Source organism: Moesziomyces antarcticus (assembly GCF_000747765.1).
Source record: "Moesziomyces antarcticus DNA, scaffold: scaffold_v10017, strain JCM 10317, whole genome shotgun sequence".
Lineage (NCBI taxonomy): Eukaryota > Fungi > Basidiomycota > Ustilaginomycetes > Ustilaginales > Ustilaginaceae > Moesziomyces > Moesziomyces antarcticus.
The window spans coordinates 40,871-64,558 of record NW_014638993.1 but is presented as its reverse complement, the minus strand read 5'-3'; the positions used below and the strand labels follow the sequence as shown (position 1 = coordinate 64,558).

The window sequence follows — 23,688 nt, the reverse complement described above, 5'->3', positions numbered from 1 at the left end:
CATCCTTGGAGCAGACGACGTATAGGTGTCCATCGTCTTTAGGCAGTGGAGAGCTTGACCTGGTTGGCCTCCTTCTCGTCGGCACTGGAAGCATCGTCGCGCGACTCGGCCTGGTCGGCCAGAACCGCCTCGCCGCGCCTCTCGGCCGCGCGCGTGCGCAGCTCTTCGAGCACCATCCTGTGCGCATGTCGCTGCGGCCTCTTTTCGTGGAGGTTGTCCATCTCCTCGATGGGGATACCCTTGGTCTCGGGCATAAAGAGGTAGATGTAGACCGTACCGATCACCATCATGGTGGCAAAGAACAGATAGACGCCGTAGTCCATCTTGGCGAACATGTGGGGGGTCGCCTGCGAGATAACAAAGTTGTACAACCAGTTGCTTGCCGCGTTGAAGATCTGCGCAACCGGTCGGGCGGTGTTGTCGAACGATTCCGCTCCATACACCCACGGAATTGGATTGTACCCAAAGCTGTAGAAGCACGTCCAGATGTAGAAGAAGACGAGCGCCGAGGTTCCTCCAGCATCGAGCGACGACTTCTTGTGCTGCGCAGGCTTGGCGATGGCGATGTAGCCGGCGATGTAGTACATGGCAAGCGCACCACCCGTCGAGGACGTCATGAGCAGGCGACGGCGACCCACCGTCTCAACGAGGATGAGGATGAAAAGCGCCGCACCCGTCGTCTTGATGATACCAAAGATTCCCGTCGTCAGGAGACCCGTCGACGTGCCCGTGATGCCAATAGACTTGAAGACGGTCGGACTGTAATAGTTGATGGCGTTGATGCCCGTTCCGTTCTGGAACAGGAAGAGGCTGGATGCGAAGGCGAGACGACGGACGAGGTGCTTGCGGGAAAAGAGGTACTTGAACGGGGCGAAGTACGAGTCGCCACCGGCGGCGCGCCTAGTCTCGTCGATGGCGGCATGCATCTCGTTGAATTCCTCGACAAAGTAGGGGTGGTCGACGGGCAGGTGTCGAATGTAGGACAGCTTCTCGCGGGCCTCCTCGACACGGCCGCGCTGGAGGAGCCAACGGGGAGACTCGACGAGGAAGAAGGTGCCAATCATGAACATGCCACCGGGAATAAGCTGCACCGCGAAGGGGATCCTCCACTGCTTGACGCTGGGCGGAAGAGTCTGAATCACGCCGTAGTTGATGAAGAATCCGACGATGCCACCGATCTGCCAGCCAATCTCGTAGATGCCGATCGCCTGACCACGTGCAGGAGCAGGGGCGATTTCGGAGATGTAGATGGGCGTCAGGTTGGATGCAGCGCCGATCGCGATACCTGCAATGGCACGTCCAACGTAGATGGGAGTAAGGTGGGTGGAGGGCGAGGCGGCGGTCATGATGGCCGCACCGATGGTGAAGACGACCGAGCAGACGAAGAGACCCTTCTTCCTGCCCCAAAAGTGGCCGAGCGGGTGACCAAGGAAGGCGCCGAAGAATGCACCGGCCTGGTACGTCGAGACCAAGTTGCCAGAAGTGTTGTTAGAGAGCTTGCCGAACGACTTCAGGAACGAAGGAAGTGCGATCGTGCCGCCGACGAAGGCAGAGTCATATCTGTTAGTTCATGGTGGAAGGAGCGTGCGAGGTCAGAAATTTTGCGGGCGATTTGTTATGGTTCCTCTGCGCAAAGTACCTACCCGATCATGATGGACGCAAACGAAGCAATGAACGAGAGAACCCATACTCGCCAGTTGTAGACCGCCGACGGTGTCGGGCGGTCCTCAACACGTTTAAGGAAACCCATGGTGGTGGTGGACGGGAAGAAGGTGAAGGGAGTGGGCGTATTCTTGGCCTTCTCGGTGAATTCGGTGAAATTCCGAGAAATGACTCGAGGCTCGAGTCCGAGAAATCTGATTCGGTGGCAGAAAAAAAGTTTACGGCGGCGGCGTAGCGGACGTCGCAGAGAGATCCTTCAAGGATCGGATGGAAGGGAGGATGGCAAAGATTGCTGGAGGAAGGGAAGCGAGATGCATGGACAACGACAAGAGCCGAGGTTATATGGGTTGTTGCACTTGCCCAAACCGACCAAGCGGGGTAAAATGGTGGGGCTTGTTTGATGCATCCTTCCAACGAGGCGGGGTGGCGCGGGGATGGGCGGGGTGGGACAGGGCGGGGAAGCGTTGCACAAAGAAACCGCAGGCATTTGGGCAGAGGGAAATTGTCTTCGTGCCTAGAACTCGTTTTTTTTTTTTTTGCCACGACAGGCGAAATTGCAAAGGTCGTACAGAGTCGCTAGGGGTCACACGCCGTGCTGCTCAACGGGAAGCGATGCTGCTGGGGCCCCACCGCTGTCCATCTCACCACGAAACGTATTCAGGAACGTTCCGTTTTGCTCATTGCCAAAAGCGCAGCTTCTGGTTGGTGCGCTCGTGTCGGCTACACTACATGAAGCGGAGCGGGATGCGATCACGCCATGTCATCCCAACGCCGCAGCAACTGCACTGTTGCGTAGATGAAGAGCATGGCCGGATACTCTCGGCGGACGGTGTAAGCCGGGCGTGTTCCCGACGCTGTGGACGACGAAGCTGGCCGGTAACCTGCTTTGCGGAAGGTGGAAGCTCTTTCTTCCACCGCCGTTGGCGCATGAACGAAGCGAGAAAAGGTTCCGATAGGAGCTCTCTGCAAGCCACGAGGCAAGGCACGGACGAAGCGGAGAATTGCTCCTTGAAACGCCAAGGAGAAGCTCGATGCACCGGTCGGTTATGGGACACCTGTGATTGGCCGGCAAGAAGAACTCGGCGTGTCCAGACCTCGCCGGTTATTGTACAAGACGCTCGAGGCCATGCGGTCGGAGGGCTGGCTCTCATGCGATTCGGCATGGTTTCGGCTGCATACACAGAGGCGCATGGCGAGTATGAAAAGAATCGCCCTCCCACCGAAAGGGACCGAGCGGACGGTGAATTCGCGCGGGTTTTTTTGCCGAATGTGGGGGTGGGAGAAGTGGTGCCGAGGCACATATTGCCTTGAAACGGCGGCGCAACCCACCGGATCACTGTGCAAGTAACCGACGCTCGGTGGTCTCGGGTACATGCTCATGCTCCGAGTCGCTCCACAATGAACGCCAGGTTGGGAGATGCTGGCAGTTTTATGGTTGGCTCGGTGGGCCGCAGACAAACAATGCGGACGCCGGCCAAAAAAAAATTGACGGGGGCACCGCGTGGATGCTCGGAAATGACCGGCTAAAAAGACTGCGCTGTGCTGCCTGCTAAATTTGTGAGATTCATTTGGACCCTTGACCTGCCCTGCCTTCTATTCACTGCTCGCCGGTTTGGCTACAGTGCAACATACGTCTCGGCCGGGTCTCTCCTCCACTCCAACACCCGCACTACTTTCTTCCCGCTCTTTCTTCTGGCTGCGATCCTTGTCTTCGTCTTGCTCGCTCTCCACCATCCATCTTTTTCTTCCCGTTCATCTCTAGACTGGAGACCCTTTAGCATGTCATACCATCTTTCATTCACAGGTGCTGCCAACGGTGCACCCAACGGAGCTGCCAACGGCCATGCTGCCGTGTCGGCACCGCCGCACCCCACGCAGGAGCAGATCGACGCCTCGGCGCGCAAGTACTTTCTGTTTGGCTCGCCCATCTCGCACTCTGCCAGCCCGGCGTTCCAGAACCTGATGCTGCAGTCGATTGCGCCCATCGGCTTCCCGGGCTCGGAAGCGCAGACGTTCCACCCTACGTACTCGCTCAAGGATACCAAGTCGGTCGACGAGGCGCACCTGTACGATCTCGTCCGCAAGGACCCGCTGTTTGCCGGTGCGGGCGTGACGATGCCGCTCAAGGTTGCTGTCACGGCAACGCTCGGACCCAAGGGCGTGATCGACGAGCTGAGCGAGGCGGGCAAGGCAACGCAGACGGTCAACACGATCATTTCGACCCCGAACGGAGCTGGGCGAAAGATGGTGGGGACCAACACGGATTACTTGGGCATTGCGCATGCGGTGCTGCGCGGAGTGGCAGAGTGCAATGCAGAGGAGAGGGTGACCAAGTATCTCGACCCGCAGCTCGGCGTCAAGGCGAGGTACGTCTTCCCGCGCAACAAGGCGGGCAAGCCGTATGCGGCGTTCATCATCGGATCGGGCGGCACGTGCAGGTCGGCAGTGTATGCGGTGAGCCAGATGGGCCTTTCGCCGATCTATCTGCTCAACCGTGATGCGGACGAGACGCAGGCGGTGGTGGACCATTTCGGTGCTACGGTGGATCTGAGGCCGCTGCGCTCGGTCGAGGCGTACGAGCGGGAAGCGGCCCTGCGCGAGTCGGGCGAGGTTGGCCATGTGGCATGTGCGGTTGGAGCCATCCCGGCTTTCGCCCCGCAGACCGAGGATGAGAAGATGGTCTACACGCTCGCACACCGCTTCTTTGCCGAGCCATACACGGCGCTCGGTGAAGAGCATGCCGAGTTGCCGCAGGAAGGCGAGGAGAAGTTGGTGGCCTTGCCGCTGCCGGCCAAGAGGCCGTTTTTGGACATGTGCTACAAGCCTCGTCAGACGCCGTTGCTGCTCGAAGCGGAAAAGCAGGGCTGGCTGCCAGTCGGCGGTGTAGAGGCCATGGTCGAACAAGGACTCGCACAGGCACGCATGTGGGCCGCCACCGCAAAGGCATTCGAGCAGGGCAAGACGAGCTTTGACCCCATCCCCTTCGCCGTCAAGGCAGGCGACGAGGGCCCGATCGGACTCGAGATCGAGGAACAGGCTCGTGATCTCGTGCGTGCCATGCTGGATATCAAGTAAGCCCACACAAGGTCTCTGCAATTCGAGTAATGATGCCCCCCACAATGCACGCCGATCTGTAAATGAAGTCGTGATGTCCCCCACATATCTCCCCGCAGTGTGTCGAATCGCACGCCCCGCAGCCCCACATACGTATTCGCCCCAACAGAGGATCTTGTGGAGTGCGCGCGGGGTGTATGGGGAACGGTCCGGGTATGCCCGACAGTATGGGGATGCGGGTATTGGAAGGGTAGCCGGTCAGCCGTGGTGGAAGAACAAAGTGCCGACCAGCAAAGGGTCGCCGGGGGGAAGTAGCGACGGCGGTGGAGGCAAGTAGCCGAACGCCTTTTATCCGTGATTTGCCCCTCACCGCGTGGTTGAGCCCTGAGGCTCAGGGGCGGCGAAAATTGACCGCTGGCGGCGATTTTTCGGGTTTTTTTTACCGAACCCACAACTCATGTAGCCGGGGCAAGGAGTGCCGAAGTCAAGTAGCGCAAGGGTACTTACAAAACCCACGCCTCCCCTCCCCTTCCCCCCGCAGCGGCACTGGCTATCATCCTGTCGACCAAAGAACATCATCACAATGCTGGCGCAACCTTCGTATTCGATCTTTACGCACTCGATTGGCTACCACACGGCGGGGCATACGCTGCCGGATAAGCTGGAGGCGGCGGCGCAGGCGGGGATGGATGGCATCGAGCTGTTCACCGACGACCTGTGGACGTTTTCGCAGTCGGAACTGTTTGCGAACGTGTCGAGGGGTGGAGAGTTGCTCACGCCACCGGATAGCCCGCTGGCGAAACACGCGATGGTGGGAAAACAGCGCGTGTGGAATGCATATGGAGAGTGTACGCAGCAGGAGGCGGAGCGCGAGGTGGAGGCGGCCAAGTGGGTCAAGGCGAGGTGCGACGAGCTCGGGTTGAAGGTGTACTGTCTCCAGCCGCTTAGGGATGTAGAGGGGTGGGTCGGAGAAGAGGAGAGGGAAATGGCGATGCGACGAGTGGAGAGTAGGTTTGCGGTGATGCAGGCGCTGGATACGCAGCTGTTGCTCGTGTGTTCGCAAAACACACCCGCGCCTGCAACGACGGGCGATCGAGAGGCACTCAAGAGGGACTTTACACAGATCGCCAACATGGCGGAGAGATTCACGCTGCGAACGGGACACGAGGTTCGGGTGGGATTCGAAGCGCTCGCGTGGGGATCGCACGTGGACAAGTGGACGCAAGCATGGCAGGTGGTCAAGTCGGTGGATCGCAAAGAGGTGGGCTTGATCCTGGATGCGTTCAACACGCTCGCGCGCGAGTACGCCGATCCTTGCTCGTCCACCGGCATCCAAGAGCCGGTCGCACAAACACTGCTCCGCCTCGGCGAGAGCCTGGATGGCATCGTCGAGGTCCCCGGGGACAAGATCTTTTTGCTCCAGATTGGAGATGCCAAGAAACTGCCCACGCCACTTCTACCTTCGCCGAGGGAGGGCGAGGAGCGACCGAGCAGGATGATCTGGTCGCGATCGTCGAGGCTGTTTCCATGCGAGTACGACCAGGGCGCATTCATGCCCGTCCCCGCATTTGTCGAGAGGGTCGTCAAGGCAGGGTACAAGGGTCCGTGGTCGATCGAGGTGTTCAACGACTCGCTCAACGATACCAGCAGGGATACGACGAGGAGCCATGCCACGCGCGCCAGAGCCGGGTTGGATAGGCTGGTAGAGCATGTCTTCAAGTAAAGCAATGCATATGGACCTTTTCTAAGCACCGCTGGCTGTGATGAGAGTGCAGAGACGCTTTGACTCAAAGTGTGATGGCGCGTCAGTGGGAAGTGTGCGACGGCCTATTCCGATCGAGATTGCAGATCGGATCAGCCGCAAATGCTTGACGCATACGGGTGAGGAAGCGGCCGCGTAATCGATCGCCCTCCGCACGTCTCTGGCTCTCCTAGGCACGCATGGCAGTGTAGAATGATGTCTGCGATTGCACGGCTGTCTCGCGCGAGTGGATGCGATGCGTCTGCGCGATCAGCCAAAGTGGAAGCCGGGCGGAGGACGCGCGCCTCTCCTGCTACCGCCTGGGAAGCCGCCACCTCCCATGCCACCCATACCGCCCATGCCGTGGAATCCTCCGCCTCCCATCCCACCCATGCCGCCCATTCCGCCCATTCCGCCCATGCCGCCACCGGCACCGAACAGGTCGGCGAGGTTGATCTCGACGCCGCCAGGTCCACCGAAGCCACCCATGCCTCCGCCGGGGAAGCCCATGCCGTCGTGCTCGAGGTCGTCGGCACCCGCGTCGTAGCGTCGGCGCTTGTTCTCGTCGGACAGCACGTCGTACGCCTCGGCGCACAGCTTGAACTTTTCCTCGTCGCCGCCCTTGTCCGGATGGTGCTTGAGCGACTCCTTGCGATACGCCTTCTTGATCTCGCTGTCCGAGGCGTCCTTGGCGACGCTGAGGATCTTGTAGTAGTCCTTCTTCTTGCTGCGCTTCAGGTCGATCTCGGCAGAGCGCAGCTCGCGCTGCAGCTGCTCCGCCTCGCGTCCGCCGCCCACGCTCGCCTCCTCGAGCGCCTTTTTAAAGTCACGCACCGCCTCTTCGTACTTTTCGGTGGCGAGCAGCGCGCGTGCACGCGTGCGCAGCGCCTTGACGTACCCAGGGTCGAGCTCCAAAGCCGCATCGCAGTCCGCCACCGCCGCATCGTGCTCGCCCGCCTTGGAGTTGGCCGTGGCGCGGTTCGAGTAGAGGATCGCCTTGAATCCTTGCGCCGGTCCGTCGCGCGCCGAGTTCTCGTCGGCCAGCTCCAGCGCTTCGCTGAATCGCGCAACGGCGGCGGCGTGGTCGCCCGCCTTGAACGCCGTGTTGCCTTCTTCCTTCTTGGCTTCCAGACGACGGCACTTTTTGAGCAGGTCGCGCGCACCCGACTGCTCCGGATCCGAACGCAGCGCCGCCTGGCAGTGCGCCACCGCCTTGGCCGTGTCGCCCTTGGCGAGCAGGATGCGCGCACGCACCAGCAGCGCCTCCGGGTCGCTCGAGTCGGCGCGCAGCGCGTCAGCAATCACACTGTTGGCGTTGTCCAGCTGGTTCTTGTGCAGATGCACGGTGGCGCGCATGATGCGCCATGCCAGCGGCACGTCGGCCTCTGCCAGCCCGGCATACTGCTGCGCCTGGTCGAGCGCAAAGCCGGCGACCGACCAGTCGTTCTGCGCCGAGAGGCTGTGGTACGAGGCGAGGTGGTCGGCCACACTGTTGGCCTGCTTCTGCAGCTGGCTCGCCTGCTTGAGCGTAGCCTCGTCGATGCCCGCCATGCTGACGACGGGCTTGAGCACCGAGAGTGCGCCCGAGGGGTTGCCGAGGTAGAGGTGGCAGCGCGCGAGGCGCACGAGCGTCTTGGGCTGCGCCACGCCGTCCGCCGACTGCTTGGCCTGCACGTCCTTGGCGAGCTGGCAGTCTGCGAGCGCCGACTTGTACATCTTGAGGCTCATCTTGGCGGCAGCGCGGTTGGTGAGGAAGGTGGAGTCGGTGGGATCGAGCTCGTATGCGCGCGTGAAGGCGTCGATGGCCTTCGAGTACTGCTTGGACGAAAAGTGCGAGTTGCCCTCGGTCTTGAGCTGCTGTGCCTGCTGCTTGTCCTGCTCGGACGGCTCTGCTGGTGCTGCCGCCGCTGCTGCATGCGCTGTGCCGGACGACGAAGCATCTGCGCCGTTGGAGTGTGAGGAGGTGCCGTTGGTGTCGCCGTTGCTAGTGGGCGACGAGGGCCGCGATGACGACGCCATGGTGGAGTATGATGCGCTATCGAAGCTTGATATGCTGGGATGCGCTGATGGCAGTGATGGAGGAGGAGGAGGCGACGATGCGGTCCGGTCGTGTGATGGCCGGCTGTGAAAGCAGAAGAATGCGGTGCGGTTGCGGTTGCGGGAACTGACACTTTTGACTGCGCTTCCGCAACCGCTCATTTTCATCCCCAACTCGGCAGCTGCTCCGGCCACTCTCTTCTCTCTCACACTGCACGGTGTGCCTTGAAATTGGCAGTCGCTTCGGCCTCTGTGCGCTCAACAAATTTTCGCCGCGCTTCTTTCTTCTTGCGATCGCCGATCGTTATCTTACAGCTTCACATCACCGATCCAGCCCGACCGCTGGTGCGAAGAAATCGCCGCGACTCTCTCCAAAAAAAGTCGATGGAGACTCGGACTTTTTCTCGCCGTATTGCGGCCTCGGCTTGAACTCCATCATCTACGACCTGCGACTGCTGCTGCTGCTGTGTGTGCTGGATCGCCTCGTTCGTCCAGCTGCATATTCGCTCGCCAACATCGACCGCATCCGCACGTGTCTGTGCCGAGCTGCCGCACCTCCCCTCGTACGCAGCCACCTGCACACCTCGGCGCGCCTCGCCGTCCCCACTCCCCACCAGTGGTTCGTCGCGCTCGGAATCGCCAAAGGCCAGCGCATCCCCATCCAGCGCACCATCCTCGTCTCGGATACGATCGAAGAGAAAGTCGCAAAGCTTGCCAGTATGACTCAGAGGCTTGAGCAGGACGTCGCCGCTGCCGCGTCTGCCGCGACTGCTGCGCCGGCAGAGACCGTTGCGCCGGAGGCAGATGCAGCCCAGTCGACCAAGCGTCCCCTTGAAGACACTTCCGCTGCCACAGATGCTCCCGCGGAAGCTGCCGCTGAAGAGAGCGTCAAGAAGGCGCGCTTTGACGACAGCGCCACTCGTGGAGGCAAGAAAAAGTGGGAGCGCCGTGACCGTCGCGGCACAGGCCGCAGCGACGAACGCGAGGCAGCCTCGGATCCGTCCGGATCGTCGGGCGACCGACTTCCCAAGCGCAAAGTCGCCGTCAAGTTCGGCTACTGCGGCATCGGCTACTCTGGCCTCCAGATCAATCCTGGTGTAAAGACGATCGAGGGCGATATCTTCGATGCCTTCTGCACCGCCGGTGCCGTCTCCAAGGACAACGCAGTCAACCCCAACAAGGTGGGTCTGCAACGTGCCGCGCGCACAGATCGCGGTGTCCATGCGGCCGGAAACCTGCTCTCGCTCAAGCTCATCCTGCAACCCGACGGCCTGCAAGAGGGCGAGACGCTGGTGGACAAGGTCAACTCGCTGCTGCCCGAGTTCATCAGGATCTGGGGCGTGACGCGTGTGCAGAACGGATTCAATGCAAGGCAGAGCTGCGATTCGCGCATGTACGAGTATCTGCTGCCCACGTACGTCTTTATCCCGCCCAAGCCCGGGTCGACCATGCACGAAATGCTCAAGCGTCTGCGTGACGAGGAGCTCGCCAAACTCAAAGAGGCCAACCCGGATGCAGACTCGACATCGCTCGACGAGGTGATTGCGCATCCGTTCTGGAGCGCCCATGGAACCGAGCATGACTTTGCCACCGATGTAGCCGCCAAGAAAAAGTACCGCCTCTCAGAGACCGAGTTGGAGAGGATCCGGAAGATTTTCGCCAAGTTTAGCGGCTCGCACAACTTCCACAACTTTACGGTGGGCAAGGAGTTTCGCGATCGGTCGTGTCAGCGATTCATGAAGACGCTCACCATCTCGCCGGCCAAGCTGATTGGGGACTGCGAGTGGGTGAGCATCAAGCTGCATGGTCAGAGCTTCATGCTGCACCAGATTCGCAAGATGGTAGGACTGCTGGTGTTGGTGGGTAGGAGTGGGGCGGGGATGGGGTTGGTGGATGAATGCTTTGGACCCGCACGTGTGCACATCCCCAAGGCACCAGGGTTGGGACTGTTGCTCGAACAGCCCATTTTCGAGGCGTACAATAGGAGGATCGGAAACAACAACGATAAACTCACCCGGCTCATGAAAAAGTCCGACAACCCGGGTCTTCAAGATGAACTCAGGGAGGGTGTGGGCTACAAAGATCACGAGGACCAGATGACAAAGTTCAAACAGGCCTGGATCTACGATCGCATCACTGCGACCGAGGCGGACACGGCCGAGTTTGCAAAGTGGCTCAACTACCTCGACGTCTTCCAGGGTCCAGACTTTGAATACCTCAATCCAAAGGGAGTCATCCCCGCAAAGGCCATCGTCAAGGTCGGAGAGTTCCACAGAGACGCATCAAAACATGCAAAGAAGGACGGCGACCAGCAAGATCAAGGCCAGGACGATGACGATGACGAGGACAAAGAGGCTTACGCCATGAAGGGCAACCAACTCGACGAGTACGAGGGCTAAACAAGTCCCCCACCTTCCCACGAGTCCGAATCGCATCGTCGTCAATTCACTTCTCGCTGCCCGCCTTTCTTCTGTTCCATGCTGCATCACTGACCCAGTGCAAGCCCACGCCATCGCCATCTTGCGCATCACCCAGCTTGAAAGTGAAAAAAGACTTGCGAGGTTGAACGAATGCTGAAACACATGCAAAGCGACGACACTACAAATGCAAAAAAACGTCCCGAGCAGGACACCCATGAGAACATAACAATACTGGCGGCGCCGGCCCCTTCACATCTCGTCGGCAGCCGGGCGGAAGGTGATGACATCCATGCACGTCTTGTCGCCGCGTTTGCAGAGCACCACCACCTTGTCGTCGCGGTAGCTCACCTTCCACACCTGCTCGCACGGCTCGCAGATCTCGCGGATGAACTTGCCCGTGCTGAAATCCCACAGCTTGACGCGGCCGTCGTTGCCGCCCGTGATGATGTAGCGCTCGTCAAACTGCAGGCACGTCACCGAGTTGTCGTGCGCACACAGCCGATGCAGGCACTCGTACGTGTTGAGGCTAAACACGATCACGCGGCCATCCGAGCCGCCGGTGACGAGCGTATTGTCGAGCAGCTGCAGCTGTCCCACCAGCGACGTGTGGCCCTGGAAGAGCGCGAGGCAGTCGCCTGTGCTCGCCGACCACACGCGCACCGTCGAGTCGAGCGATCCCGTGGCGACGCGCTTGCCGTCGAAGGCGACCGCATAGATGTAGTGGATGTGGCCGCGCAGCACGTGCTGGCAGACGCCCGTGTCGAGGTTCCAAATGCGGCACGTGCCGTCGTAGCTGCCGGACGCCACTTGGTTGCCCGCCACCTCGATGCATCGCACCGAATGCTGGTGGCCGGCGAGCAGATGCACCAGCGTGCCCGTCTCGACGTTCCACACTCGCAGCGTAGAGTCTCGCGAGCCCGACACGGCGATGGGCTTGCCGTCGAGCACCTTGAGGCATCGCACCGTCGAGGTGTGGCCGCGCAGCACGTGCTTGCACTCGCCCGTGCGCAGATCCCACACACGCACGTCGCGGTCGCAGCCACCGCTCACGACGATCGCGTCTTGGTTGCCGTAGCCGAGCACGCTGCCGCACGGGTTGCCCATGCCCAGCGCGTTGCCCGCGAGCTGCGCGGTGCTGGTCGAGGTGGAATGGACGCCGCCGGCTGCCTTTATCGGCTCGCCAGCTTGACCTGCGCTGTCAGGGCCGGCGACGGACTCGCCGTTGCGACGGATCTCCTCGGCCAGCTCGGCGGGGATATTGCCGGTGCCGTCGGCCATGACTGCGTCTCGGATGGCGCCGGCTTCAGCCTCTGCGACAGCCTTGGCGTTTTCGCGCTCGACTCGAGCCCGGGCGGAAGAGCGCAGCTCTCGGCGGACGAAAGCGGGACCCTCGGAGCGGATGGAGATGTCGGCGTCGGAGTCGCCTGCGCCGGATGTGTAACCGTCCAGTTGCAGGTTTTGCCGTGCGGACGATGCTGCAGGAGAGTCGCCGGCGCCACCTGCCGCTGTCAAGGCCGCGGCTCGCCTCGCGCTCTGCTGTCGTCGTAGGGCACGGCGCGCCTTGTGGAACCATTCGAGCGTCTCGCCATGGCCATAGGTCTGACGAGCTTTGCCCGAGGCTGGCGTGCTTGCTGTCGAGGATGGCGGTCTGCGACTGCCAAAGACGTCTGGTTCGTCGAGCAGCTCGATGGACGAGGCGGGCGGCGAGAGGAGCGCGTCGGCGGCATCGGGGCGTGGGTCGTGATGCACGAGGCGCAAGTCGCCGTCGGCAGCCGCTTGGTACGGCTTGCCGCCACTGCCATCCTCGGGATCAGTGACGACCATCTTGCCCTTGCCGTGGTCGGAGGAGAGGCTGACGTCGGTGGCGGCGCGCTTGGAGCCTTTGCCCGTGCGGCTGATGAGGGTGAGGCACCACACGCCGGCGTCGTGGCCGAGCAGGGTGTGCGCGTAGAGTCCCGTTTCTGCGCTAAAGACGTGGATCTTGGAGTTGGCCATGCCGACGACGATCCACTCGCTGTCTATGGCAAGGCTGGTAACGACATGGCCTGCGTCGGCCGAGACGTGTTGGGTCTGGAGTCGACCGCCCTTGCGCCAGTTGGATTCTGTGAGGTAGGCCATCTTGAAGTGGGTGCGGTAGCTGAAGGGCACCTTTGCGGAGCGATGGCGATGTGCATGGACGGCACTTGTCGATGCGAGCGACGATCGCGAGGGGCCAGCGACGGCAGAGCGTTCGCGCACAGGGGAGCGAGAGGACGATGATGATAAGGCGCCAAGGCCAAGACCGGTAGTTTCCTCCTCGGTGGGTTCAGAGCCTCTGCGAGAGGACCTTGCGTCCGAGACGCTTCTGAGGTTGCGAAGGCGGTGGGTGGATGGGCTCGAAGCGGCGTCGGTGGGTGCGCTGGCGCCCGGACGAAGGAGGTTGGATCGGCGGGCATCGCGTGGGCCCGGTACGAGCGAACTGACGGTGGGGCCGGGTCTGGGAGAGGAAGCCGAGGCGGAGAAGCGACCGGTGGGCGAGTCGTGGTGGGGCAGCGAGGCGAGGAGGGGCGCGTTGGGCGGCTGACCTACATTGGCAGCAGCAGCAGCGGCGTCGTCGTGGTGCGCAGAAGAGCCGAGATCGTGCTGATCATCCATGTCCATGGCCTCGTCCGAGTCGTTGTCAGCCGGACCGCTTTGAGAGAGGCTGCTGGATGTGGGCGCGTCGGCGTCGCGAGCATGGTTGGGGGTGGTGAAGAGGGCGGGGTTGGGCTGCTGCCATCCCTGAAGACGGTCGAGTTGGCCGGATGCGGTGCGGATGGAGCTGCTGACGGCGTGCGAGGTGGTGGCCAAGAGGCATGGAGAGGGCTGAGTGGGGGCGAGGGCTCGCAAAGGTTGTGAAGGTGCGGCGGTGGCGGTCGGAGGACGCGCACTGAGCCAGCCGAGATGAGCCGAAGTGGAGGGCGCTGAAGTTTCTGCGATGGGTGTGGAGAGGATGTCGAACGCGTTGGGAAGGGCGGCGGTGGGGCCGATGGCCGGGGCAGCACGCGATTCGAGAATGCGGTGGTGGTGGTCTGCGGGGACGGCATCGTCGCCGTAGCGCGCGCGGCTCTCCTCTTCTACGATCTCTTCGAGCTGGGCGTAAAAGGCGAGGTCGGCTTCGGACATGGAATCGTCGAGGGATCCGTGAGCGGAGTCCTGCTTGCTGAGGAAGAGGTCATGGAGGGTGCGGAGCTCGTGGAGCGCGTTCGAGGGGTCGAGGCCGCGATCGCGGTAGCGCTGGTAGAGGGAGGCGAGAACGGCAGCATCGTCGTCGTGGTGGTGGGTGAGCTCGTCGGCTTCGTCGTCGGCCATGTCGGAGGAGGGGTTGGGACGATGAGGCTGCTCGAGCAGCGCGCCGAGCGAGGCCGAAGGGGGTAGTCTTGGTGTGGAGAGTGCGAGGTGGGAGGGTGTGGCAGCGACGGAGCGGATGAGACGGTCATCGAGAGAGTGGGAGGTGGCGGCAGTGGCGGCGGCGGCGGCGTTGCTGCTTCCTCGCCTGCGATACTTGTGCTTGAGACACATGACCTTCCAAGTGTGCTCGTCGTTGACGAGGCTCCTCCAGAAGCGACTGACGCAGCTTGCGCGAGCGAGCGTCTTTGGATCGTCGATGAAGCTGAGGATGTTGAGGCTGACCTCGATGGGCAGGGCGGAGAGAAAGTCGACCTTGAGCCTTGGGTGGATGACGGAGGAGAGGTGTGCTAGCTCGCGTAGGCTAAAGAGTTCAGTGAGCTCCGAGATGAGTCTGAAGCGTGCTGATTGGGAGTACTGTGGCAGCACGAGCGAGAGGTGCTTGAGCAGCTGGGAGGGGTCGTGTGGGTCTACGACGAGGGGGTGAGGAGCGATGACTGCTGCCGCCGAGGATGTGACCGAGCCGGCTGCGGCTGCGGCTGCAGCTGCTGCTGCTGCATTGTTGGCGAGGCGTATGGAGGTGTGTAGGTCTGGTTGGGGTGATGGCGCGGGGGTGGGCGGGCTGATGGCGCGGTGGCGAGGCGAGATGCTCATGATGGCGACGCTCGTGGGGATGCGCCAGTGAGCGCAGTGACCCTAGGAAAAGCCAGCTGGCAGGGTATGCTGGCTGAGCAACGAAAGCGCGTTTGAATGGCGTGGGAGATGTGCCGAAAGTATGCGCGCGGAATACGTGTGATCGATCGATGCGGTGGTTGGGTAAATTGGCGATGGCGATGGCGGGGACGGAAAGCGAGGTGATGCCCACTCTCCGCGGTGGAGCGGCGACGGTGAATCCGACAGAGCGAGGCGTCGAGCTCGAGTCGAGGCGAGTCGAGGCGAGTCGAGTCGAAACGCGGCGCGGCGCGACGGGCGAGCGAGCGAGCCAGGCATGAGGGTGCAGTGCAGTGCAGTGCAGTGCAGCTGAGCTTTGGCTCGCATCGCGCTGCGCTGGCTCTCTTCTCTCTGCCTCTCTTTTGGCGCCCTTTTTTGGGCTCAGCACGGAGGGCGCATTTTTGGCTGGAATTCGAAACCCAACTCTCGCTCGCCCCCACCAACCCAGTCACCTTCTCTCTCCTCGCTCCTCTCCCCCTTTAAATTTACACTCAACCTTCACGCCTGCTGCGCTGCTGCGCTTAGTTACTGCCGCGCCTGCGACGGCACGCGCCCGACTCGATGGTGCAATGACTGATGTGGAGTGCAACCCGGGCCAGAGCGACCAAAGCGAGGCTCGTTCTTCGGTGCATCCGACCGCGGTTGCGACAGCCTTGGCCACCTGATCCGATGCACCTTGGCGCTCATTTTTGGAGCCTCAATTTAGCAGCTTCATTTGCAGCGCTGATCAGGAAAATGTGATTGACTTTGCGTCGCGAGACCGCGTGGGAAAGGTACACTCGGATTCGGTAGCCATCTGAAGCTCCGCGTGAGATCCCTCTGACCCGCACCTGCACAATTCCGGCCCGGATGTTCCGCGGCGTTGGGCAGTCCGATTCTCACCGTCAGTCACAGCCATGCAAGCCGTGCGAGGAGGTGCTTCGCAAGATCTCATCGGCTTAGCCGCCGCCACCATCTCGGCATGTATGTCAGATCGAGGCGCTCCATCTGTCAACGCCTCCCTTTTTCCTGCGCAGCGGGCATCCCTCCACACCCGTCCTGGCGCTCATCACGCGTGGGATCGATTGGCAGATCCATTCGGCTCACCCGCCCTCGACGCCATCTCCGCCCTCTCTCCACGATCACCGTGTCAGTGACCGAGCTCGGCCGTCACTGAATCCCATGCCTCACGACTCTGCTCCATCCAGCTCGGCCTCTCGTATGACCGCGCTCGCCACCTCGGCCGGCCCATCTCGCGCGGCGTCGCCTTCGTCGCCTTCTACGCCTGCTGCTCAAGCCGCGCAGCCCGTCAAGCGTCGCAGATACGCACGTCGCTCGTGCCTCAACTGTCGATCCAAAAAGGCAAGATGCGAACTGCCAGACGAACTCGTCGCTTCCTCCCACGATCCGTTGCCCGTCTACAAGGCCTGCCATCGATGCCGCGCGCTCGACATCGCCTGCGTCGTCTGGGACGGTGACCGCAAGCGCAAACCACGCCTGGGACCCTCGTCCACCTCCTCGTCCACAGCGCAATCCACAAACCATTCGCCACTCCTCTCCGTCGGCGCCAATGATCCCACCGACCTGCTCTCAAATCAACACCACGACTCGCGCCGGAGCGACCTCATCGACTCGCACGATGCTGCTACCAGGCGCTTGTGTGATTCATACGCCGTCCCGCTCTCCAACGGCTCCCCTTCTTCGCACCGTCACGACCGCTCCGGCTCTTGGGCTAGCCTCTCCCGCGACGATTCGCATGCCCGACAGCCTTCCGCCTCGCACACTTCGCTTCCAGCGCCATCCAAAGCTTCGCGCGCGCATCAACGCACAGCATCCAGCGCTTCCTCCGTCGACCCCGCAAACACGCGCTACGACGCCGCCCTCTTCTCCGGGTCCATAGAAGGCGCAAACGGCATCGTCATCGATCGCGAGATACAGATCCTCACCAACCGCTTCATGCACTCGCCCCTCGTCACCCTCAACCGCTTCATCACAAAGATCCCCTCCTTCTCCCGCCTCCTCCGTCCAGACACCGATCGCTCCTTCGACGGAAACCTCTCCGACCTCCTCACCGACGAAAACATCCTCGAGCTACAGCCCCACATCCCCATCCTCCGCATGTGGCATCCGCACATCCCCGACCTAACCCAGCTTCGCGCCGCCTACCGTCAATCCCACCAATCCCTCGCCACCTCGCTGCTACTCGCCACCGTCTGCCTCGTCGCTTCCAAGATCGCTGGCCGCCGTCACCTCGCAAAGCACTTTGCCATCCACGTAGACCGTCTCGGCGTCCAGGCGCTCGTCGCCGCTCCCAAGCACATCCACGCCGCACAGGCTTTCGAACTCCTCCTCGCCCACGACCCTTCGCTCATCGGCGCCAGCTTCGACTCGGCTTCCGTCCCCAGCACCCAATCGGCCGTATTTGGCGAGTCGCTCCACTCGAGCGCGCTCTCCATCGCAGAGGCCATCGGCCTCGACCTCGTCATGTCGCAATCCCACCACCATCACAACCCCGCCGCCAACAACCAAGCCAACGGCGCAAATTCGCACACCGACGACTCGTCGCTCCGCTGGCAGCTGCAGCGCTTCTCGCTCTGGTGCAGCCTCTCGCTCTGGCGCGCCACCTTTGTCTTTCTCAACTCCACCATCCGCGCACAAGACTTTTCGCAACTCAGCCGCGACGCACAACTCGCCATCACCTTGGTTGATCAGCTCGAATCGCCGCGCACGCCCTCGTCGCAGCACGACGACTCGACGACCAACGACGAGACGCTCTTCAAAGCAGGCATCCTCGCCCTCGCCTACCGCGCCATCCACGTCGCCGAGTTCAACACGCGCATGGCGCGCATCGAGACCTTTTGGCACAGCCGCTCCATCTTCTCAGCCGCAGACATCCGCCACGAGGTGCACAGCCGCATCAAGCAGAACATCCACGCAGACGAAGAGCTCAAAAAGGCAAAGCGTCGCCGGCTGTGGAGCCTGGCCAATCTGCCGGAGCTCCGACTGCTCGATCGCTGGATCGACCTGCACATCGAATCCAACTGGACCATCATGCAGCAGCTCTACATGCGCAGCGTCTTTCCCGACTGCAGTCCCGGCGATACGCTCTTGGACATGGCGCGCGTCATCCTGGACGATCCGGGCCTGTATCGGTTCTGTTCGGATGCGAGCCAGGCGACGTATCTGCGTGCCGAGGGCGTGCTGGCCGGCGTGGCAGCCTCGCCTCGATTCGAGGCCCAGCGGCTCGAGCAGACGGGCCTGCCGCTGCTGCTCACGTGCGGCTTTATCCTCCACATCACCATCTCGCTCATGGAGGCGCTCAACTACGTGCAGTACGGTCTGAACGAGGTGGCGCTGCGCGAAGACATGTTTGCGCTCATCCTTGCACGGCTGGCCGAGCGGCTGGTGGCGCCAAAGGAGGCCGAGCACGAGAGTCTCGAGAGGCTCGTTTCGGGTCTGCTGGTGCAGATGTCGCGTCGGCTGAGCGATTCCGAGTATCTGCGCGTGACGCGCAGCGCTGCATCGGAGTGGCGCCCTGACGCAACGCAGCAGCCGGTGTCGGTGGACGCATGCAGCGTGGGTAGCCATGGAGAGGTGGTCCGAAACGATGGTGCGCGGCCCAATGCGGTGAATGGTGGAGTCGCGAGCCTGGCGGCGATACCGGTGAGCTGGCTGCCGACATCGCAGGCGGCGCTGCCACAGACGCAGCTGGACCATTTGGGCTCGGCGGCGGCATCCACGGACCCGCTCACAGCCAGTGCGGCGTCGTTGCTGGGCACGGCGGATGCCATGTCGGCAGAGAACATGGCGCACATTATGGACCAGATTCTCAACTGGGATGCCAAACCAAATGCTGCGGTAGCAGAGCACGGCCACTATTGAAATCCAGCAGCGCGCCGCGATAACGGCAGTTGTGACGATCGGCGGTACCGATGCCACTAGCATCGATGACGGCAGTATGGTTGTTCGCCGATGGCGAGCGTGTGAGTGGCGATTGTGGGAGGTGCGATTCTAGAATTGGGGAAACCGTGGAGAATTGTCCGAAATGGCCGACGGGGTGCAACGTGTGGGCTTGGGCTTGTTGTGGCGAGGCGCGCTCGGAGAAGGTGCATGCGCTAAGGAGGCGGAGTATGAAGTTTGGTGGGTGTTGCTAAATTACTGTGAGAGGGGGCGCCAGGGGAAAAGTTGCGAGACCATTGTGGTTTCAGTTGTCAAGTTTTCTTGATGCTCGGTGATGTCGGTAGGCTCAAATTGGCGCTTGGCGTATGGTTTGGAGACAACCTAGACTGGAGGGCATTGGGTAAGAATTGATGCAAGCATGGGATTGCTAGGGAAGCAAGGGGATGGATGTGGTGCTGTCGCAAATTGCAGAGAGTCCTTGCACAAATTGATTGCCTCGGCAAGATGTTGCGTGCAGCTGATATGCCCGAGCGCGTCTGCGTGGTTGGCTGCCACAACACGCCCTCTCCTCTCCCTCTTGCTTCCTCCGTTCCGCTGTGCTCGGTGATTATGCGCTGCTGCGCGAGATAAGGTTGAGATGACGGCCGATACGCACGAGCGGCAGAAATCGAGATGGCGCTCCGGTGTCGGTGCAGTGTGCTGGCCGGTACAGTGCCCGCCGAGTGCTTGTTGTTGTACAGCTGTCAACACCCTGAGACGGTGAGAAAGGCACTTAAAGACCCGGCGCTCGTCCGCTGATGTGTGGTTCGAGCACCCACCATCACAGCGTCTTTGAGCAAGCTGGACCACGATGAAGTACTTACTTGTGGTGGCAGCACTGCTGCTTTGCGTCGAGGTGGGCGCCGTAACGAATCCGGTCATGTGGATTCTGGTGCATCACTCTCTCAAAGCGGCGCGTGAAGATCCGATCGTCAGCCCGGGGCAGGTATCGTCGCATGCGCACTCGTTCGTAGGTGCCAATGGGGTATCTGCCACCACTACCACGGCGTCGTCTCTCGAAGAGGCATCGACGTGCACCACTGCGGGGCTTACGGCCGACATGTCGGCGTACTGGGCGCCCTCGCTCTACTCGTACAATGCGGACAACGATACCTTCACGCCTCGCCCGCTGGACTATGTCAACACCTACTACCTTGGACGCGGCAGTGCGCCGCTCGTAGCCTTCCCGCGTGGGCTGCAGATGCTCGCCGGCAATGCGACACGTCGAGGACCCGGACCGAACTACCAAGCGGACGACGCCGTCTCGTTCGTCTGCCTCAACTATGCCGATGGAAGCTCGCAGAGTCCAACGCTGCCGGAGCGATCGTGTCCACAGGGTCTGCGAACGCAGGTGATCTTTCCGTCGTGCTGGAACGGGCAAGACTTGGTGTCGAAGAATCACACGCATGTGGTGTATCCGATCGGGGATATCTCGCAGGGGAGCTGCCCCGACTCGAACCCCATGCGTCTGCCTACGCTGTTCTACGAGTTTGTTTGGGGCGTAGGCAGCACGAACAACGCGGGCAACTCGAGCTGGGTGCTGAGCAACGGCGATGCGCTGGGATACTCGTTCCACGCCGACTTTATCTCGGCGTGGGATGAGAGTGTGTTGCAGCAGGCGCTCGACGAGTGCCGAGGAGCGCTGTTCAACGATCTCGAGTCGTGTCCGCCGCTGGCCAAGACGCTCGATCGCAAAAAGTCGCAGGAGTGCAGGGCTCAGTCGAGCGAGGCGACGAGTGGCAACATCGAGTCGCTGCCGGGATGCAACGTCGTCTGGAACGGTCCGCATGCGGGCAAAGGGCTGGCGGAAGGATGCGATCCCAACAAGCTCATGCTCAAGCCTGCCAACTGGCCTGCCACCAGCAGCACATCCACGAACACATCCACGTCCACATCTACCTCGGCGACATCGACATCGGCAACCCTCACCCAGAAGGCTACCCAGGCTGTCGTCGCAGCACTGAGTCAGAGCGCCAAGACGAACGCGACACCCAAAGCGCAGCCCAAGCCCACCTTCAAGTCGAAGCCCCAACCCAAGCCCGCGCCCAAGCCGGTGAAAAAGCCAAAGAACAAGAACAAGAAGCCGAGCAAGAAGCCGCTCGCCAAGTCGCACGCGCGCAAACCCTCGAACCGGAACTAGAGCCCACAGAGCCGCCGCAATAGCAGTGATCTGAATCCGACGCTTGAGTGCGTGTGACTGTGTGATGTTGAGAAGGAGAGCGAGCGAGAGGCTCGGCAGCGCGTGCCTTTTTCGGCACGTTCCGAGGCGCAGCGGTGGAGCGCAACGGAGCTTTGCGGGAGGCGCCAAAAAAGGGTCCGCTCGAATTGGCTGCCGGCGGGGCAAAAGAGCCGCAGTGCATGCATTTGAGCAGCGTGCATTTCACACATGAGCTGATTTCGGTCCCTCCGTCTCGGCCATCCACGCTTCGGACCACATCCGCCATCTTGCTTTCCAGCCATCACACCGCGAAACAATCGAGATCCAGGGCGCAGCTGATCATGCCGATGAGCCTGCCTTCACACCGCCAAGTCGCCCGATCATAGCGTCGTCATCGACGTCGTCGACATCCAAAATGCAACCACCACCACCACCACCAACACCCACCTCGACATCCCGCATGGCGGCGTATTGGGCCAACACCGTGCGTGTCGTGCGAAGACACGCCTACTTTGTCGGCCCAGGCATCGTCGCCTCCGTCGCCTACGCAGATCCAGGCAACTGGGCAACCGACCTCCAGGCAGGCTCCGAGTTTGGCTACTCGCTCCTCTTCATCGTGCTCCTCACCGGCATCTTTGCCGTATTCATCCAGATCCTTTCCTGTCGTCTCGGCATCGTCACCAATGCAGACCTCGCAAGGCAATGTCGCATGCTTATCCTCAACGAGGACCGCCACGGCACCCCTCCGAGCCAACCCGTCTCCCATCCGAAATGGAGGAGGTGGGGCCTTCTCTATCCGCTCTACGCCATCGCAGAGGGCGCCATCGTCGCGACAGAGCTTGCCGAGCTCACAGGATCCGCCATCGCACTCAACCTCCTCTTCCCCGCGCTCCCGCTCTGGGCAGGCATCCTCATCACCTCGGTCGACGTCATCCTCATCCTCTTCATCTACCGCCCGCCTCCCAACGGCTCCTTCCGCCTCCTCGAGGGTATCATCTCGGTGCTCGTCTTTGTCGTCCTCTCTTGCTTCATCGTACTCCTCGTTCGCATAAAGCCCCGCTGGCCAGACGTCTTTCACGGCTACCTACCCTCTCACCACGTCGTCCAGAGCGGCGCCCTCTACGTCAGCGTAGGCATCCTCGGCGCAACCGTCATGCCACACGCAATCATCCTCGGCTCCCACTTTGCCTCCATCGACCGTCTCCCTGGCCTCGACACCGACGAATCCTCCTCCGACTCGCCCGCTCCCCAAGATACCCCGCAAGCTCCACATCAAGTCCACACCACCTGGGCACTCGTACGCCAGTCCTTCTCACGCACCTTTTCCCACAAGTCGCACACAAAGTCCGAGGTCATCCGTCTATCCCGCGTCGTTCGCTCGCTCATTCAGCACCGCACAGCTCCCCACCAAACCGACACCGACGACGACGACGACGCAGAGTCGCTCAGCAGTGCCTCTACTAGACGCCGCGCTCGCAGCCGCTACCACGACCCGGCGCAAAAGAACCTGCCTCCACGCACGATCGACAGCATCCGCATCCACATCAAACACGCCTCCGTCGACATCGGCATGTCGCTCGTCAGCTTTGCCATCGTCATCAACTCGGCCATCCTCATCGTCGCCGCCGCCGCTTTCTATTATACCGACTCCCGCACAGGCCCGGGCCAAGTCGTCGTCGCTAGCCTCTACGATGCATTCTACCTCCTAAAGCAGCGCCTCGGCAGCCTCGCTGCCGTGCTCTTTGCCGTCGCCCTGCTCGCTGCAGGCCAGAGCGCCAGCATCACAGTCACCCTCGCCGGACAGCTCGTCAGCGAAGGCTTCATCAACTGGCGCACAGACCCCTTTATCCGCAGGATCATCACGCGCCTCGTCGCCGTCATCCCCAGCCTGACAGTCTCGCTCGCCGTCGGCAAGGAGGGTCTGGATGAGATGCTCGTCGCTAGCCAGGTCGCGCTTAGCATCGCGCTGCCCTTTGTGCTCCTGCCCCTCATCCTCGTCACGGGCAACAAGGCGAGGATGACCGCCAAAGAGGCGCCCGCCGTCAGTGTCCGATCCGAGGTCGCGTCGGCAGCCTCGTCGACACGATCCAGCGCTCACATCGAGCGACCGTCGCCACGAGCGGATGACGTTATTGCGGCTGAGCAGGACACACCAGCGTCAGAGAGCCAAGCGCATAAAACACCGCTCGAGCCGCTTCCCGAGTTGGCGATGACCGACACTCTGCCCCGCCACCCGGTGGACGCGGAGACGCAAACGCAAACGCAGCAGCAAGCACACGTGCAGACACCACAGGCCGAGTCGAAAGCGGCGTGCTTTGCCAACAAGTGGTACATCCAGGCGCCCGCACTCGCCATCTTTGGCGTGGTAAGTTGCGCACATTCCATAAGCCCACGGTGCTCGTTGTTGGCGACATTACTGACACTCCTTGCTTTTGGACATTGTAGATCGTGGTCGCAGACGTGTATGTGCTCGTCACGACGTTTGGCGGCTTAGATTGAGTGGTCTCGCTAATGCAGGGTGCGTAGACATGTCACAGTGGTTCTGGCTGTCCTGCAGACGTGTGTGTGACCACGGGAAGGGATGGGTTTGAGAGTTCGAGAGGTGAGGATGGCGTGGGTCG

The 23,688-nt window shown here is 61.7% G+C and overlaps 9 protein-coding genes across 9 annotated transcripts; 6 read left to right on the top strand and 3 right to left on the bottom strand.

The window, feature by feature from the left end:
* Positions 1-38: 38 nt before the first annotated feature.
* Positions 39-1,750, bottom strand: PAN0_017c5418 (quinate permease; the record flags this gene model as incomplete). Its single annotated transcript, XM_014798993.1, has 2 exons — positions 39-1,560; positions 1,644-1,750. The coding sequence occupies 2 exons, from the start codon at positions 1,748-1,750 to the stop codon at positions 39-41; spliced, it is 1,629 nt and encodes a 542-aa protein (XP_014654479.1).
* A 1,691-nt stretch (positions 1,751-3,441) lies between these two features.
* On the top strand, positions 3,442-4,737 carry PAN0_017d5417 (NAD(P)-binding protein; the record flags this gene model as incomplete). Its single annotated transcript, XM_014798992.1, has 1 exon — positions 3,442-4,737. The coding sequence occupies one exon, from the start codon at positions 3,442-3,444 to the stop codon at positions 4,735-4,737; it is 1,296 nt and encodes a 431-aa protein (XP_014654478.1).
* Positions 4,738-5,299: 562 nt separating this feature from the next.
* On the top strand, positions 5,300-6,439 carry PAN0_017d5416 (xylose isomerase-like protein; the record flags this gene model as incomplete). Its single annotated transcript, XM_014798991.1, has 1 exon — positions 5,300-6,439. One exon carries the CDS (start codon positions 5,300-5,302, stop codon positions 6,437-6,439), a length of 1,140 nt encoding a protein of 379 aa, XP_014654477.1.
* A 288-nt stretch (positions 6,440-6,727) lies between these two features.
* Positions 6,728-8,476, bottom strand: PAN0_017c5415 (protein prenylyltransferase; the record flags this gene model as incomplete). Its single annotated transcript, XM_014798990.1, has 1 exon — positions 6,728-8,476. One exon carries the CDS (start codon positions 8,474-8,476, stop codon positions 6,728-6,730), a length of 1,749 nt encoding a protein of 582 aa, XP_014654476.1.
* A 56-nt stretch (positions 8,477-8,532) lies between these two features.
* On the top strand, positions 8,533-10,893 carry PAN0_017d5414 (tRNA pseudouridine synthase; the record flags this gene model as incomplete). The annotated part of the gene is made up of 2 exons (XM_014798989.1): positions 8,533-8,558; positions 8,733-10,893. The coding sequence occupies 2 exons, from the start codon at positions 8,533-8,535 to the stop codon at positions 10,891-10,893; spliced, it is 2,187 nt and encodes a 728-aa protein (XP_014654475.1).
* A 270-nt stretch (positions 10,894-11,163) lies between these two features.
* On the bottom strand, positions 11,164-14,934 carry PAN0_017c5413 (uncharacterized protein; the record flags this gene model as incomplete). The annotated part of the gene is made up of 1 exon (XM_014798988.1): positions 11,164-14,934. The coding sequence occupies one exon, from the start codon at positions 14,932-14,934 to the stop codon at positions 11,164-11,166; it is 3,771 nt and encodes a 1,256-aa protein (XP_014654474.1).
* Positions 14,935-16,152: 1,218 nt separating this feature from the next.
* On the top strand, positions 16,153-18,852 carry PAN0_017d5412 (uncharacterized protein; the record flags this gene model as incomplete). Its single annotated transcript, XM_014798987.1, has 1 exon — positions 16,153-18,852. The coding sequence occupies one exon, from the start codon at positions 16,153-16,155 to the stop codon at positions 18,850-18,852; it is 2,700 nt and encodes an 899-aa protein (XP_014654473.1).
* An 868-nt stretch (positions 18,853-19,720) lies between these two features.
* Positions 19,721-21,049, top strand: PAN0_017d5411 (WSC-domain-containing protein; the record flags this gene model as incomplete). The annotated part of the gene is made up of 1 exon (XM_014798986.1): positions 19,721-21,049. One exon carries the CDS (start codon positions 19,721-19,723, stop codon positions 21,047-21,049), a length of 1,329 nt encoding a protein of 442 aa, XP_014654472.1.
* A 433-nt stretch (positions 21,050-21,482) lies between these two features.
* On the top strand, positions 21,483-23,566 carry PAN0_017d5410 (nramp-domain-containing protein; the record flags this gene model as incomplete). Its single annotated transcript, XM_014798985.1, has 2 exons — positions 21,483-23,432; positions 23,513-23,566. The coding sequence occupies 2 exons, from the start codon at positions 21,483-21,485 to the stop codon at positions 23,564-23,566; spliced, it is 2,004 nt and encodes a 667-aa protein (XP_014654471.1).
* Between the last annotated feature and the right edge of the window lie 122 nt (positions 23,567-23,688).